Genomic DNA, 15,267 nt, shown 5'->3' with positions numbered 1-15,267 from the left:
CCATCTTGAATTTGAACCTTTTTATGTAAGTGTTCAATGATTTTAGATTTAAAATCGGTCTCACCGAGCCGTCCGGCTTCGGTACCACAAACAGCGTGGAATAATACCCCTTTCCCTGTTGTAGGAGGGGTACCTTGATTATCACCTGCTGGGAATACAGCTTGTGAATGGCTTCCAATACTGCCTCCCTGTCGGAGGGAGACGTTGGTAGAGCAGACTTCAGGAACCGGCGAGGGGGAGACGTCTCGAATTCCAGTTTGTACCCCTGTGATACTACCTGCAGGATCCAGGGGTCCACTTGCGAGTGAGCCCACTGCGCGTTGAAATTTTTGAGACGGGCCCCCACCGTGCCTGAGTCTGCCTGTAAAGCCCCAGCGTCATGCTGAAGACTTGGCAGAAGCGGGGGAGGGCTTCTGATCCTGGGAAGAGGCTGCTTGCTGCAGTCTTTTTCCCCTTCCTCTGCCCCGGGGCAGAAATGAGTGGCCTTTTGCCCGCTTGCCCTTATGGGGACGAAAGGACTGAGTTTGAAAAGACGGTGTCTTTTTCTGCTGAGAGGTGACCTGGGGTAAAAAGGTGGATTTCCCAGCCGTCGCCGTGGCCACCAGGTCTGATAGACCGACCCCAAATAACTCCTCCCCTTTATACGGCAAAACTTCCATATGCCGTTTTGAATCCGCATCACCTGACCACTGTCGTGTCCATAAACTTCTTCTGGCAGAAATGGACAACGCACTTACTCTTGATGCCAGGGTGCAAATATCCCTCTGTGCATCTCGCATATATAGTAATGCATCCTTTAAATGCTCTATAGTCAATAATATACTGTCCCTATCCAGGGTATCAATATTTTCAGTCAGGGAATCCGACCAAGCCACTCCAGCACTGCACATCCAGGCTGAGGCGATTGCTGGTCGTAGTATAACACCAGTATGTGTGTATATACCTTTTAGGATATTTTCCAGCTTTCTATCAGCTGGTTCCTTGAGGGCGGCCGTATCAGGAGACGGTAACGCCACTTGTTTTGATAAGCGTGTGAGCGCCTTATCTACCCTAGGGGGTGTTTCCCAACGCGCCCTAACCTCTGGCGGGAAAGGGTATAATGCCAATAATTTATTAGAAATCAGCAGTTTTTTATCGGGGGAAACCCACGCTTTGTCACACACCTCATTTAATTCATCTGATTCAGGAAAAACTATGGGTAGTTTTTTCACACCCCACATAATACCCTTTTTTGTGGTACTTGTAGTATCAGAAATGTTCAAAGCCTCCTTCATTGCCATGATCATGTAACGTGTGGCCCTACTGGACATTACGTTTGTCTCGTCACCGTCGACACTGGAGTCAGTATGTCTGGGTCTGTGTCGACCATCTGAGGTAACGGGCGCTTTAGAGCCCCTGACGGTGTTTGAGACGCCTGGACAGGCACTAACTGATTTGTCGGCTGTCTCATGTCGTCAACAGTTTTTTGCAAAGTGCTGACACTGTCACGTAATTCCTTCCATACGACCATCCAGTCAGGTGTCGACTCCCTAGGGGGTGACATCACTATTACAGGCAATTGCTCCGCCTCCACATCATTTTCCTCCTCATACATGTCGACACAATCGTACCGACACACAGCACACACACAGGGAATGCTCTGATAGAGGACAGGACCCCACGAGCCCTTTGGGGAGACAGAGGGAGAGTTTGCCAGCACACACCAGAGCGCTATATATATGCAGGGATAACCTTATATAAGTGTTTCTCCCTTCTATAGCTGCTATATATGTATTTTCTGCCAATTAGTGCCCCCCCTCTCTGTTTTACCCTGATTCTGTAGCAGGACTGCAGGGGAGAGTCTGGGAGCCTTCCTTCCAGCGGAACTGTGAGGGAAAATGGCGCTTGTGTGCTGAGGAGATAGGCTCCGCCCCCTTCACGGCGGCCTTTTCTCCCGCTTTTTTCAGGAAAACTGGCAGGGGTGAAATGCATCCATATAGCCCAGGAGCTATATGTGATGTATTTCTTTAGCCATATAAGGTTTAAACATGTTTTATTGCGTCTCAGGGCGCTCCCCCCCAGCGCCCTGCACCCTCAGTGACCGGAGTGTGAAGTGTGCTGAGAGCAATGGCGCACAGCTGCAGTGCTGTGCGCTACCTTATTGAAGACAGGAACGTCTTCTGCCGCCGATTTTTCCGGACCTCTTCGCTCTTCTGGCTCTGTAAGGGGGCCGGCGGCGCGGCTCCGGGACCCATCCAGGCTGAACCTGTGATCGTCCCTCTGGAGCTAATGTCCAGTAGCCAAGAAGCCCAATCCACTCTGCAGTCAGGTGAGTTCGCTTCTTCTCCCCTTAGTCCCACGATGCAGTGAGCCTGTTGCCAGCAGGTCTCACTGAAAATAAAAAAACCTATTTCGAACTTTTACTCTAAGCAGCTCTGGAGAGCTACCTAGCATGCACCCTTCTCGGTCGGGCACAAAAATCTAACTGAGGCTTGGAGGAGGGTCATAGGGGGAGGAGCCAGTGCACACCAGGTGACCTAAAAGCTTTTACTTTTGTGCCCAGTCTCCTGCGGAGCCGCTATTCCCCATGGTCCTTACGGAGTTCCCAGCATCCACTAGGACGTCAGAGAAATAAATAAAAAGTAGTGTGTGCGCTTTTATATATTTTATTACTACATATTATGAAACTGCACAGGAGCAAAGACTAGGTCAGTAAGTGCAGGATGTTTACAGGCACTAGCTCACAACAGTATGATAATGTGTATTACTGCTGTATTCGGTTAGCACAAAATATGCAGTCATTTTTTTTAAAGGAATGTCAAGTCTTTAGCTAATGTGGGAGATTAGTAAGACATTCCCTTATCTGTGCTGTACACACTGTACAGGAAACTTATCCAATGTCTGCATTTGTAGCTTCTCAGTGAAGATAAACATACATTATGACAACTGCTGATATGTATTTTTTGCACCATGTAAATAAATCTGCAGAAGAGCACTTTGGTGCCATGACCCATCATTAAAAGAGTATAATAAAAGTATGGTAGGCTTTTTTGGACACACGTCATATAAGGAAATGTCAGTCCTAGTATCTGCCTGGGGAAGCATGCTTTGTATTGGAGTATAAGCTGTAGATAATAAATGTGAAAGGTCTCTCTTAAAGAGGTGATGATGATTAATGAAAGGTCTATTACAAAAATAAGATTTTACTTACCGATAAATCTATTTCTCGTAGTCCGTAGTGGATGCTGGGACTCCGTCAGGACCATGGGGAATAGCGGCTCCGCAGGAGACAGGGCACAAAATTTAAAAGTTTGACCACTAGGTAGTGTGTACTGGCTCCTCCCCCTATGACCCTCCTCCAAGCCTCAGTTAGGATACTGTGCCCGGACGAGCGTACACAATAAGGAAGGATTTTGAATCCCGGGTAAGACTCATACCAGCCACACCAATCACACCGTACAACTTGTGATCTGAACCCAGTTAACAGTATGACAAACGTAGGAGCCTCTGAACAGACGGCTCACAACAATAACAACCCGATTTTTTTTGTAACAATAACTATGTACAAGTATTGCAGACAATCCGCACTTGGGATGGGCGCCCAGCATCCACTACGGACTACGAGAAATAGATTTATCGGTAAGTAAAATCTTATTTTCTCTGACGTCCTAGTGGATGCTGGGACTCCGTCAGGACCATGGGGATTATACCAAAGCTCCCAAACGGGCGGGAGAGTGCGGATGACTCTGCAGCACCGAATGAGAGAACTCCAGGTCCTCCTTAGCCAGGGTATGAAATTTGTAGAATTTTACAAACGTGTTCTCCCCTGACCACGTAGCTGCTCGGCAGAGTTGTAATGCCGAGACCCCTCGGGCAGCCGCCCAAGATGAGCCCACCTTCCTTGTGGAATGGGCCTTGACCGATTTAGGCTGTGGCAGGCCTGCCACAGAATGTGCAAGTTGAATTGTGCTACAAATCCAACGAGCAATCGTCTGCTTAGAAGCAGGAGCACCCAGCTTGTTGGGTGCATACAGTATAAACAGCGAGTCAGATTTTCTGACTCCAGCCGTCCTTGAAATATATATTTTCAATGCTCTGACAACGTCCAGCAACTTGGAATCCTCCAAATCGCTAGTAGCCGCAGGCACCACAATAGGCTGGTTCAGGTGAAACGCTGAAACCAACTTAGGCAGAAAGTGAGGACGCGTCCGCAGTTCTGCCCTGTCCGAATGGAAAATCAGATATGGGCTTTTATACGATAAAGCCGCCAATTCTGACACTCTCCTGGCTGAAGCCAGGGCCAGTAGCATGGTTACTTTCCATGTAAGATATTTCAAATCCACCGATTTGAGTGGCTCAAACCAATGGGATTTGAGAAAATCCGAACTACATTAAGATCCCACGGTGCCACTGGGGGCACAACCGGGGGCTGTATATGTAGTACTCCTTTTACAAAAGTCTGGACTTCAGGAACTGAAGCCAATTCTTTCTGGAAGAAAATCGACAGGGCCGAAATTTGAACCTTAATGGACCCTAATTTGAGGCCCATAGACAATCCTGTTTGCAGGAAATGTAGGAATCGACCCAGTTGAAATTCCTCCGTCGGGGCCTTCCTGGCCTCACACCACGCAACATATTTTCTCCAAATGCGGTGATAATGTTGTGCAGTCACCTCCTTCCTGGCTTTTACCAGGGTAGGGATGACCTCTTCCGGAATGCCTTTTTCCCTTAGGATTCGGCGTTCAACCGCCATGCCGTCAAACGCAGCCGCGGTAAGTCTTGGAATAGACACGGTCCCTGCTGAAGCAGGTCCCGTCTTAGAGGTAGAGGCCACGGATCTTCCGTGAGCATCTCCTGAAGTTCCGGGTACCAAGTTCTTCTTGGCCAATCCGGAGCCACGAGTATCGTTCTTACTCCCCTTTGCCGTATAATTCTCAGTACTTTTGGTATAAGAGGCAGAGGAGGAAACACATACACTGACTGGTACACCCATGGTGTTACCAGAGCGTCTACAGCTATTGCCTGAGGGTCTCTTGACCTGGCGCAATACCTGTCCAGTTTTTTGTTGAGGCGGGACGCCATCATGTCCACCACTGGTCTTTCCCAATGGACCACAATCATGTGGAAGACTTCTGGATGAAGTCCCCACTCTCCCGGGTGCAGATCGTGTCTGCTGAGGAAGTCTGCTTCCCAGTTGTCCACTCCCGGGATGAACACAGCTGACAGTGCTAACACATGATTTTCTGCCCAGCGGAGAATCCTTGCAGCTTCTGCCATTGCCCTCCTGCTTCTTGTGCCGCCCTGTCTGTTTACGTGGGCGACTGCCGTGATGTTGTCCGACTGAATCAACACCGGCTGACCCTGAAGCAGAGGTTTTGCCAGGCTTAGAGCATTGTAGATTGCTCTTAGCTCCAGTATATTTATGTGTAAGAGACGTCTCCAGGCTTGACTCGTGCATGGAATCGCTTCGTAAGAAGCTACCATTTTTCCCAGGACTCTTGTGCATTGATGCACAGATACTTTTCCTGGTTTTAGGAGGTTCCTGACTAGATCGGATAACTCCCTGGCTTTCTCCTCCGGAAGAAATACCTTTTTCTGAACAGTGTCCAGAATCATCCCTAGGAACAACAGACGTGTCGTCGGGATCAGTTGGGATTTTGGAAAATTCAGAATCCACCCGTGTTGTTGGAGCACTACTTGAGTTAGTGCTACTCCGACCTCCAGCTGTTCTCTGGATCTTGCCCTTATCAGGAGATCGTCCAAGTAAGGGATAATTAAGACGCCTTCTCTTCGAAGAAGGGTCATCATTTCGGCCATTACCTTGGTAAAGACCCGGGGTGCCGTGGACAATCCAAACGGCAGCGTCTGAAACTGATAATGACAGTTTTGGACCACGAACCTGAGGTACCCTTGGTGTGAAGGACAAATTGGAACATGAAGGTAAGCATCCTTGATGTCCAAGGACACCAAAAAATCCCCTTCTTCCAGATTCGCTATCACTGCTCTGAGTGACTCCATCTTGAACTTGAATTTTTGTATGTACAGGTTCAGAGATTTTAGATTTAGAATCGGTCTTACCGAGCCGTCCGGCTTCGGTACCACAAATAGCGTGGAGTAATACCCCTGTCCCTGTTGTAGGAGGGGTACCTTGACTATCACCTGCTGAGAATACAGCTTGTGAATGGCCTCCAATACCGTCGCCCTGTCGGAGGGAGACGTTGGCAAAGCAGACTTTAGGAAACGGCGAGGAGGGGACTTCTCGAATTCCAACCTGTAACCCTGAGATACTACCTGCAGGATCCAGGGGTCCACCTGCGAGTGAGCCCACTGTGCGCTGAAATGTTTGAGGCGACCCCCCACCGCCCCTGAGTCTGCTTGTAAGGTCCCAGCGTCATGCTGACGCCTTTGTAGAAGCCGGGGAGGGCTTCTGCTCCTGGGTAGGAGCTGCTTGTTGCAGTCTCTTACCCTTTCCTTTGCCTCGGGGCAAATAGGAATGTCCTTTTGCTCCTTTGTTCTTATAGGAACGAAAGGACTGCGGCTGAAAAGCCTGCGGCTTTTTCTGCTGGGAGGTGACCTGGGGTAAAAAGGTGGATTTTCCGGCCGTTGCCGTGGCCACCAGATCCGATAGACCGACCCCAATTAATTCCTCCCCCTTATACGGCAATACTTCCATATGTCGTTTGGAATCCGCATCACCTGACCACTGGCGCGTCCATAAACTTCTTCTGGCAGATATGGACATCGCACTTACTCTTGATGCCAGAGTGCAAATATCTCTCTGTGCATCTCGCATATAAAGAAATGCATCCTTTAACTGCTCTATAGTCAGTAAAATACTGTCCCTATCCAGGGTATCAATATTTTCAGACAGTGACTCCGACCAAGCCACGCCAGCACTGCACATCCAGGCTGAGGCGATTGCTGGTCTCAGTATAACACCCGTATGTGTGTATATACTTTTTAATGTATTCTCCAGCCTCCCATCAGCTGGATCCTTGAGGGCGGCCGTATCAGGAGACGGTAACGCCACTTGCTTTGATAAGCGTGTGAGCGCCTTATCCACCCTAGGAGGTGTTTCCCAGCGCGCCCTAACCTCTGGCGGGAAAGGGTATAATGCCAATAACTTCTTTGAAATTAGCAGTTTTCTATCTGGGGTAACCCACGCTTCATCACACACTTCATTCAGTTCCTCTGATTCAGGAAAAACTATCGGTAGTTTTTTCACACCCCACATAATACCCCTTTTTGTGGTACTTGCAGTATCAGAGATATGCAAAGCCTCCTTCATTGCCGTGATCATATAACGTGTGGCCCTACTGGAAAATACGTTTGTTTCTTCACCGTCGACACTGGATTCAGTGTCAGTGTCTGGGTCTGTGTCGACCGACTGAGGTAAAGGGCGTTTTACAGCCCCTGACGGTGTCTGAGACGCCTGGACAGGTACTAACTGGTTTGCCGGCTGTCTCATGTCGTCAACCGACTTTTGTAGCGTGCTGACACTATCCCGTAATTCCATAAACAAAGCCATCCATTCTGGTGTCGACTCCCTAGGGGGTGACATCACCATTACAGGCAATTGCTCCGCCTCCACGCCAACATCGTCCTCATACATGTCGACACACACGTACCGACACACAGCAGACACACAGGGAATGCTCTGATAGAAGACAGGACCCCACTAGCCCTTTGGGGAGACAGAGGGAGAGTTTGCCAGCACACACCCAAGCGCTATAAATATATATAGGGACAACCTTAATAAGTGTGTTCCCTTTATAGCAGCTCAAATATTATAAATATCGCCAATAAGTGTCCCCCCTCTCTGTTTTTACCCTGTTTCTGTAGTGCAGTGCAGGGGAGAGTCCTGGGAGCCTTCCTCGCAGCGGAGCTGGGCAGGAAAATGGCGCTGTGTGCTGAGGAGAATAGGCCCCGCCCCCTTTTCGGCGGGCTTCTTCTCCCGGTTTTTTTGAAACCTGGCAGGGGTTAAATACATCCATATAGCCCCAGGGGCTATATGTGATATATTTTAGCCAGAATAGGTATATTACATTGCTGCCCAGGGCGCCCCCCCCAGCGCCCTGCACCCTCAGTGACCGCTGGGGTGAAGTGTGCGGAGAGCAATGGCGCACAGCTGCAGTGCTGTGCGCTACCTCATGAAGACTGAGACGTCTTCTGTCGCCGGTTTCTGGACCTCTTCTCTATTCGGCATCTGCAAGGGGGTCGGCGGCGCGGCTCCGGTGACCCATCCAGGCTGTACCTGTGATCGTCCCTCTGGAGCTAGTGTCCAGTAGCCTAAGAAGCAAATCCATCCTGCACGCAGGTGAGTTCACTTCTTCTCCCCTAAGTCCCTCGTTGCAGTGAGCCTGTTGCCAGCAGGACTCACTGAAAATAAAAAACCTAACAAACTTTTTCTAAGCAGCTCTTTAGGAGAGCCACCTAGATTGCACCCTGCTCGGACGGGCACAAAAACCTAACTGAGGCTTGGAGGAGGGTCATAGGGGGAGGAGCCAGTACACACCACCTAGTGGTCAAACTTTTAAATTTTGTGCCCTGTCTCCTGCGGAGCCGCTATTCCCCATGGTCCTGACGGAGTCCCAGCATCCACTAGGACGTCAGAGAAAGTAAATCTTCATCTACCTCTAATTACGCCATAAAAACTTATTGGAAATCTAGAGCCCCTCCCATATTAGTAATGTCATTTATATTGCCTATGAACTTCTGAAACTCATATTGCCATGCTACAGCTAAACTTGCAGAGTTAGGCTGCAAATAATACGGGGGGGGGGGGGGGGGGGTGAACGACGACCCCGAGGCAGAGTTTTTAGAGCCCTTATCACTGGCAGGGCTGCCATCAGAAATCATGGGGCCCAGGATTGACAAATGAGGCAGGACCCCCCCCCCCCCCCCCAAACACTGCCCCAAACTTACATTTTGTGTGGGCCCGGGAGGAAGCAGTGAGGATCGGGGACAGGGCCAGCTGCCTGTGCATCGGCAGTCAGCCACAGCACAGGGGTACAGAGCCGCACAGCTATTTTTAATCTTACTGGAGACTGAGAGCCGGCCGTGAGCCAATCAGAGCTCACGGTCTGGCAGCCAATCAGGAGCTGCCGAATTTGGCAGCTCCTGATTGGCCCACGGCCAGCATTGTAGTAAGAATAGCGCCGCGGCTCTGTCCTTTGAGGCTGCTGGTAGCAGGAAGCTGGCATGGCCCCGAATGTCATGCTACCCGGGCCCCATCTCAGCCCGGGACTGGAGTCCCCACCGACCCCCCTTGATGGCGGGCCTGATTATTGGTCTCCAAAGATTTAGAAAATTAGTCATAATGTACATCCAGACTTCTATTTTCCAAGTACCAATTCTAACATTTGCTATGTTTTCTCATCACCATTACTATTTTGCAGTTTGGATAGTTTACAGGAGATAACAGACTACAGAAACTCTCACCCCACAGTAGGTATCATCATTAAATATCTGAGGAGGTAGAGGATTGCCACGTTCAGGCCACTTGTCTTTGGGAATGTTTCTGTACATCCACTGCCTCTGCTCCTCCGACATGGTGATATCCACCATTTCCCAATCAATATTGTGGGACTCCAGATACTGCGTCACATCCTGCTGCTGCTTTTTTATCTGCAAGAGCAAAACAGAGCAATGGTTCAGTCACAGCTGAAATAAAATGCTACATTTGGGTACATCCACAGTGCTGAGAAGCCCAGGCATATAACTATCATTTTGTGCATTAAACTCCAATATCAATATACAATATCCTTTTTGAAATAAATTTGATGACCCCAGTGGCCAATGTATTAAAGAGGAGATAACACCTTTTTTCCGTGTTTTTCGCTAGAAAAAAAAAAGGGAGTTACTCCCCAATACTGTATATAAGAAAAGGCATCCTGTGGGGAAATCAGATTTCTCCAGTAGGGCCCAACTGTACAATAACCCCAAAGACATCACGTTTTGGTAATTAGAGTGCAAAAAGCTCTGTTTTTGCCACAAAACGTTACACCATTTGTAGCTGTCACATGCGCACAAGGTCCACACTGTGACAACGGGAGGCAGTCAATTGACTGCCTGTCGGGATCCCAGCGGTCAGGATACAGACGCCGGAATCCCGACACCAGCTGAAATACCGTCTGTCGGAATCCTGACCGCCGGCTGGTTACCCCTCTTGGGTGGTGGTCCATGCCACCACCCAAAGGGGAATAGCAACTTAAGGTCGCCACCAGGCCTGAAGCATGGCGAGCGCAGCGAGCCCGAGAGGGGACACGCTGCGCTCGCCGCCAGGATCCCGGCTGTCGGGATCTTGTACTGATCCTGTAACAACAGCTTATAACATTGTCATTATGCTGATGCAGTACCAGAATATAGATTTGAGATTAAGGGGGGAATTCAATTAGCAGCAAAATGGGACTTTACTGAAATTCCTTTTTTTTTTTTTTTTTTAGGGGGGGCGGGGGGTAATCCATTTAACTGTCAATTTTCCCCTCCTGAAAAATGACCTGTTTTCAGAAGAAAACACAATTGATCAGTGATAATTTCATGAACCTTTGTGTTTTCACTGCCGCGACCACAAAACCAGGCATTTTTCTGGGATTCTTTTTCCAGGGAGCATGTTAAGTGCCGACGTCAGCCTGCATTCGTTAACCCACGGTAAGTTACTGCCGGAAACTGAATCTCCCCCCCCCCCCCCCCCAAAAAAAAAATGTAGTCATTTCAAGTGCACCCACTTGCACAAAGCAAGGTGCAGTGATAACACAAGTATTGGGAGTGCCAGTGGGTTTTATTCTTTTCTTTTAAGTCAATGGTTCCCAAATTGGGTGCCATGGTACTTGCAGCGGTGCTAAGGGTTGATGGTCCAGGACTAAATTATTTCGGTTAATCAAGAGCGTAGCTACCATAGGTGCAGGCAGTGTATGGGAAATTTAACAAACTACTGCAATATTTTGGAACCAACATTCCCTGGATTCAGATGAATTACAGTTTGAAGTGTTAATATTAAGTGAGTGCTTAATTTGTATGAATATATATATATATATTTTTTTTATTTTTTTTATTACCAGTTATTTGTATAGCGCATACAACATATTCCACAGCACTTTACAGAGAATACTTGGCCATTCACATCAGTCCCTGCCCCAGTGGAGCTTACAATCTATATTCCCTATCACATGTACACACACATTCACGCTAGGGTTCGTTTTTTGTTATATAATATAATATAATTATATACAGTGGCGGATTTAGGGGGGGGGGCACCAAGGCACGTGCCCCCCCTGTCATTTTTAGTTGATTTTTGTATTGCTGATTTAGTGCAGACTGACATGCGGACGAGCGTCCGCATGTCAGTCTGCGGTCTCGTTTCCTCCCCTGCTGTTAGGAGGGACACGGAGGGCACAGTGCACGCCTCCCTGTGTCCCTCCTGGGTCTCCGGCGGCCGCGGGTCTCATAAAGGAAGTGCCGTTCGTGAGCACTTCCTTTATTAGAGTGACCCGCGGCCGCCGGAGACACAGGAGGGACACAGAGAGGCGTGCACTGTGCCCTCCGTGTCCCTCCTAACAGCAGGGGAGCGGCGGCGGCGGAGGAAGCGGGGGGGACCGCACTGAGGGGGCATATCTGGCACTGGGGGGGAATATCTGGCACTGGGGGCATATTTGGCAGGGAGGGGGGGGGGGAGAATATCTGGCACTGGGGACATATATGGCACTGGGGGGAATATCTGGCACTGGGGGCATATATGGCACTGGGGGGGGGGGAATATCTGGCACTGGGGCATATGTGGCACTGGGGGCATATATAGCACTGGGGGGGGGGATATCTGGCACTTGGGGCATATGTGGCACTGTCGGGGAATATCTGGCACTGGGGGCATATGTGGCACTGGGGGGGGTATATGTGTACCTGGCACATGGGGGGGGGGGGCTATATTTGGCACTGGGGGCATGTGAGTACCTGGCACCGTGGGGGAATATCTGGCACTGGGGACATATGTGGCACTGGGAGCACAGCCCTAGCAACAAGGACTACCTCCTAGCAACGAGCATGACACCCAGTGCATGAAACCCCTGGCAACGAGCATGACACCCAGTGCATGAAACCCCTGGCAACGAGCATGACACCCAGTGCATGAAACCCCTGGCAACGAGCATGACACCCTGAGCATGAAAACCCCTGGCACCGTGCATGGAACCAAGAGCATGAAACCCCTGGCAACGAGCATGACACCCAGTGCATGAAACCCCTGACAACGAGCAGGTATTTGAAAAGTAATTAGAAGCCTTACTGTAGGACTTAATGTGTAATGGGCATTACGGTGTGTGGCATAATGTATCACGGACATTGCGGTGTGTGTCATAATGTGTCACAGGCATTACGGTGTATGGTATACTATATCGCTGGCATTGTGATATGTGGTATAATGTCGCAGGGTCATTGCAGTGTGTGGCATAATGTATCACGGACATTGCGGTGTGTGTCATAATGTGTCAGGCATTACGCTGTGTGGTATACTATATCACGGGCATTGTGGTATGTGGTATAATGTCTCAGGGTCATTGCAGTGTGGCATAATATATAACGGGCATTGCGGTGTGTGGCATAGGGTATAACGGGCATTGCGGTATGTGTCACAGGCATTACGGTGTAGGGTATACTATATCACGGGCATTGTGGTATAATGTCTCAAGGTCATTGCAGTGTGTGGCATAATGTGTCACAGGCATTGTATGTGCTATAATGTATCGGGCATTGCAGTGTGTGGTATAATGTATCACGGACATTGCAGTGTGTGTCATAATGTGTCACAGACATTGTATGTGCTATAATGTATCAGGGGCAGTGCAGTGTGTAGCATAATGTATAACGGGCATTGCAATTCCTGTCATAATGTGTCACAGGCATTATAGTGTGTGGCATAATGTGTCGGGGGCATTACGGTGTGTGGCATAATGTGTCGGGGGCATTACGGTGTGTGCATACTGTGTCATGTGCATTATTGTGTGTGGCATAATGTCTAAGGGCCATTGTAGTATGTGGCATAATGTATACTGGGCATTACTATAAGGAGGAAAAATGACAAATAATGTAAGGGGCATGAATCAGGATTATTTTTCTTTCCTGTGGTGGCCAACGTCTGGGCGTGCAGGTTGCAAAACTGGGGTATAAGGTAGTCTTTTCCTGCAATACCACGCCCATTCCAACGAAGCCACGCCCATTCCAACGAAGCCACGCCCCTTATGGTGCCCCCCCCCCCTGTAATTTTTTTCTGGATCCGCCCCTGATTTTATATATATATATATATTATATATATATATATATATACACATACACACACACACACACACACACACAAAGCAAGTTGAATCGCACACACTTCCTTTGCAATAAGTGGGTGCACCGTAATAAATAGTTAATATGTAGCAAAAGTAGAAAATCCACTTGCACCAGCACACAGTATATATACACATACACATATACATACATACATACACATATATATATATATATATATATGTAAGCTGAGAATATGGGACCCCTGGCCTATTAGTTTCACTATCCACGTGGACATCTAATGGGAATAGTAACCTGTAGCAAGGGAAGCAAGCCACTGTGCCCGTAAGGGTACACTTTTCAATGCTCTTTTAATGATGTTCTGAAGCAGTTTAGTTATGCGACATACATAACTGACCTAACCACGACAGGTTTCACATATTACTCACTTTAGAAAAACAAAACTCTGAATTTGTCAATAAACATTTGGACAAAGGGTGCAGTGAAAAAAATGCTGATACTCCAGTTCGCCGTGACTCAACAAAGTTTGGGAACCACTGTCTGAAGGGATATAAAGGCCTAGTACAGGAATTCAGTTTAAGACCGTTTGGTATTCCAGTGGTGCAAGGCCGTCTTTTCATATGGGCTCAAAGGGCAGCTGCCCAGGGGCCCCAGGAGTATAAGGGCCATAGGGCGATAGCGGAGGGTCCCCTCTTTCCAGGTGTACCAGATTAGATATACAACTTCAAAGCAGTGGTCCCCATCTGAGCCTGTTGCTCTTCCCAGACAGATATCTCAGGTTCTCTCTGACTTAGATTTTTCTGAGGGTATAAGCCAAAAGCTGGGACTCTCCTTAAGTGGACACTGGTAGCTTTTCTCTACTATGCCCAGAACCAGAGATATCAGCCTTCCAGCAGCTGGTCCATGCTCCTGCTCCACACACCTGGTATCCAGTTTTATATTTTCCTTGGTGGATTGCTCTGGCTCCTGAACTCTGATCCCCAAGTCCCCAGTACCTCCTGAAAGGAGGGACTCTCTAGTCATGTATCCCATTGAAAGCAAAAAAATCTTTTTCCAGGAAATTGAGAAATCTGCAGTAAAGCAAGCTGCCCTCAATGCGGAATATTAAGCCAACTTCACTATCCACCCTCCTCTGCATATATAACACCCCCTACCACCCTGGAAGTCATGTACCAGGGCTCCTTCATTCTGCCCAATGCCCCCTTCTACAGTTTATACCCCTTTTCCACTAGCTCTTTTAAACACGGGTAAATGCGCGGGGGCGCGCATTTACCCGTGTTTTTTCCTAGTGGAAACGGGTCCCCCGGCAAATTCCCGGATCAAGTGATCCGGGAATCCTACCCTGGTAGCTAGCCGGGTTTAACACGTGTTCAACCCGGCTAGCTGTCTAGTGTGAACGGGAGACGTGCCGAGGCGACACGGCTCCCATTCACAGTGCATAGGGAGGGCGGCGCTGGGAAATCATGTGATCTCCCAGCGCCACCCCTGCCGCGTCACTAGCGCGTCACCAACCCAGCAATTGCCGGGTTGGTGAGCGCTGTCTGCAGGGGGCTGTAGCACGGGTCGCAGCCGTGTCAGACGACACGGCTGCGACCCGTGCTACGCTAGTGGAAAAGGGGGTATTAGTGTTCTCCCTCCCACCATCTGTGCAGTTAGGAACTAATTAGCAGAAATTACTGCTCCAGGTCCTACATGCTGAGGAAAAAGATAGAACACTCCCTACCACCCGTGGAACATCAAAGCTGCAGCTGATAGCACCGCCCACCCCTACCGCTGGGGGATGGGTAGGGGCCCCCTGGGGCCTACACTGCTGTTAAGACGGCCCTGCACTGGTATAGGCATCACCCTCCTCAAGCCACCTTTCAGCACTCTGAATATACTGAGCAGCCCTAGCATAGGAACTTGGTGCCTAATTCAGAGTTGATCGCAGCAGCAAATTTGTTAGCAGTTGGGCAAAACCATGTGCACTGCAGGGGAGCAGATATAACATGTGCAGAGAGA

General features: G+C 49.0%; 1 protein-coding gene across 1 annotated transcript in view; it reads right to left on the bottom strand.

Annotated features, from left to right (window-relative positions):
* The window catches only part of SH3BGRL2 (SH3 domain binding glutamate rich protein like 2), an 86,148-nt gene that overhangs the window by 50,890 nt on the left and 19,991 nt on the right, over positions 1-15,267 (bottom strand). The window contains exon 3 of the mRNA XM_063916868.1: positions 9,421-9,606. Coding sequence (XP_063772938.1) covers positions 9,421-9,606 — 186 coding nt within the window. The remainder of the gene's footprint in view (positions 1-9,420; positions 9,607-15,267) is intronic.

This window comes from Pseudophryne corroboree, chromosome 4, assembly GCF_028390025.1.
Source record: "Pseudophryne corroboree isolate aPseCor3 chromosome 4, aPseCor3.hap2, whole genome shotgun sequence".
NCBI classification, from domain to species: domain Eukaryota; kingdom Metazoa; phylum Chordata; class Amphibia; order Anura; family Myobatrachidae; genus Pseudophryne; species Pseudophryne corroboree.
This window is presented reverse-complemented; position numbering and strand designations above follow the sequence as displayed.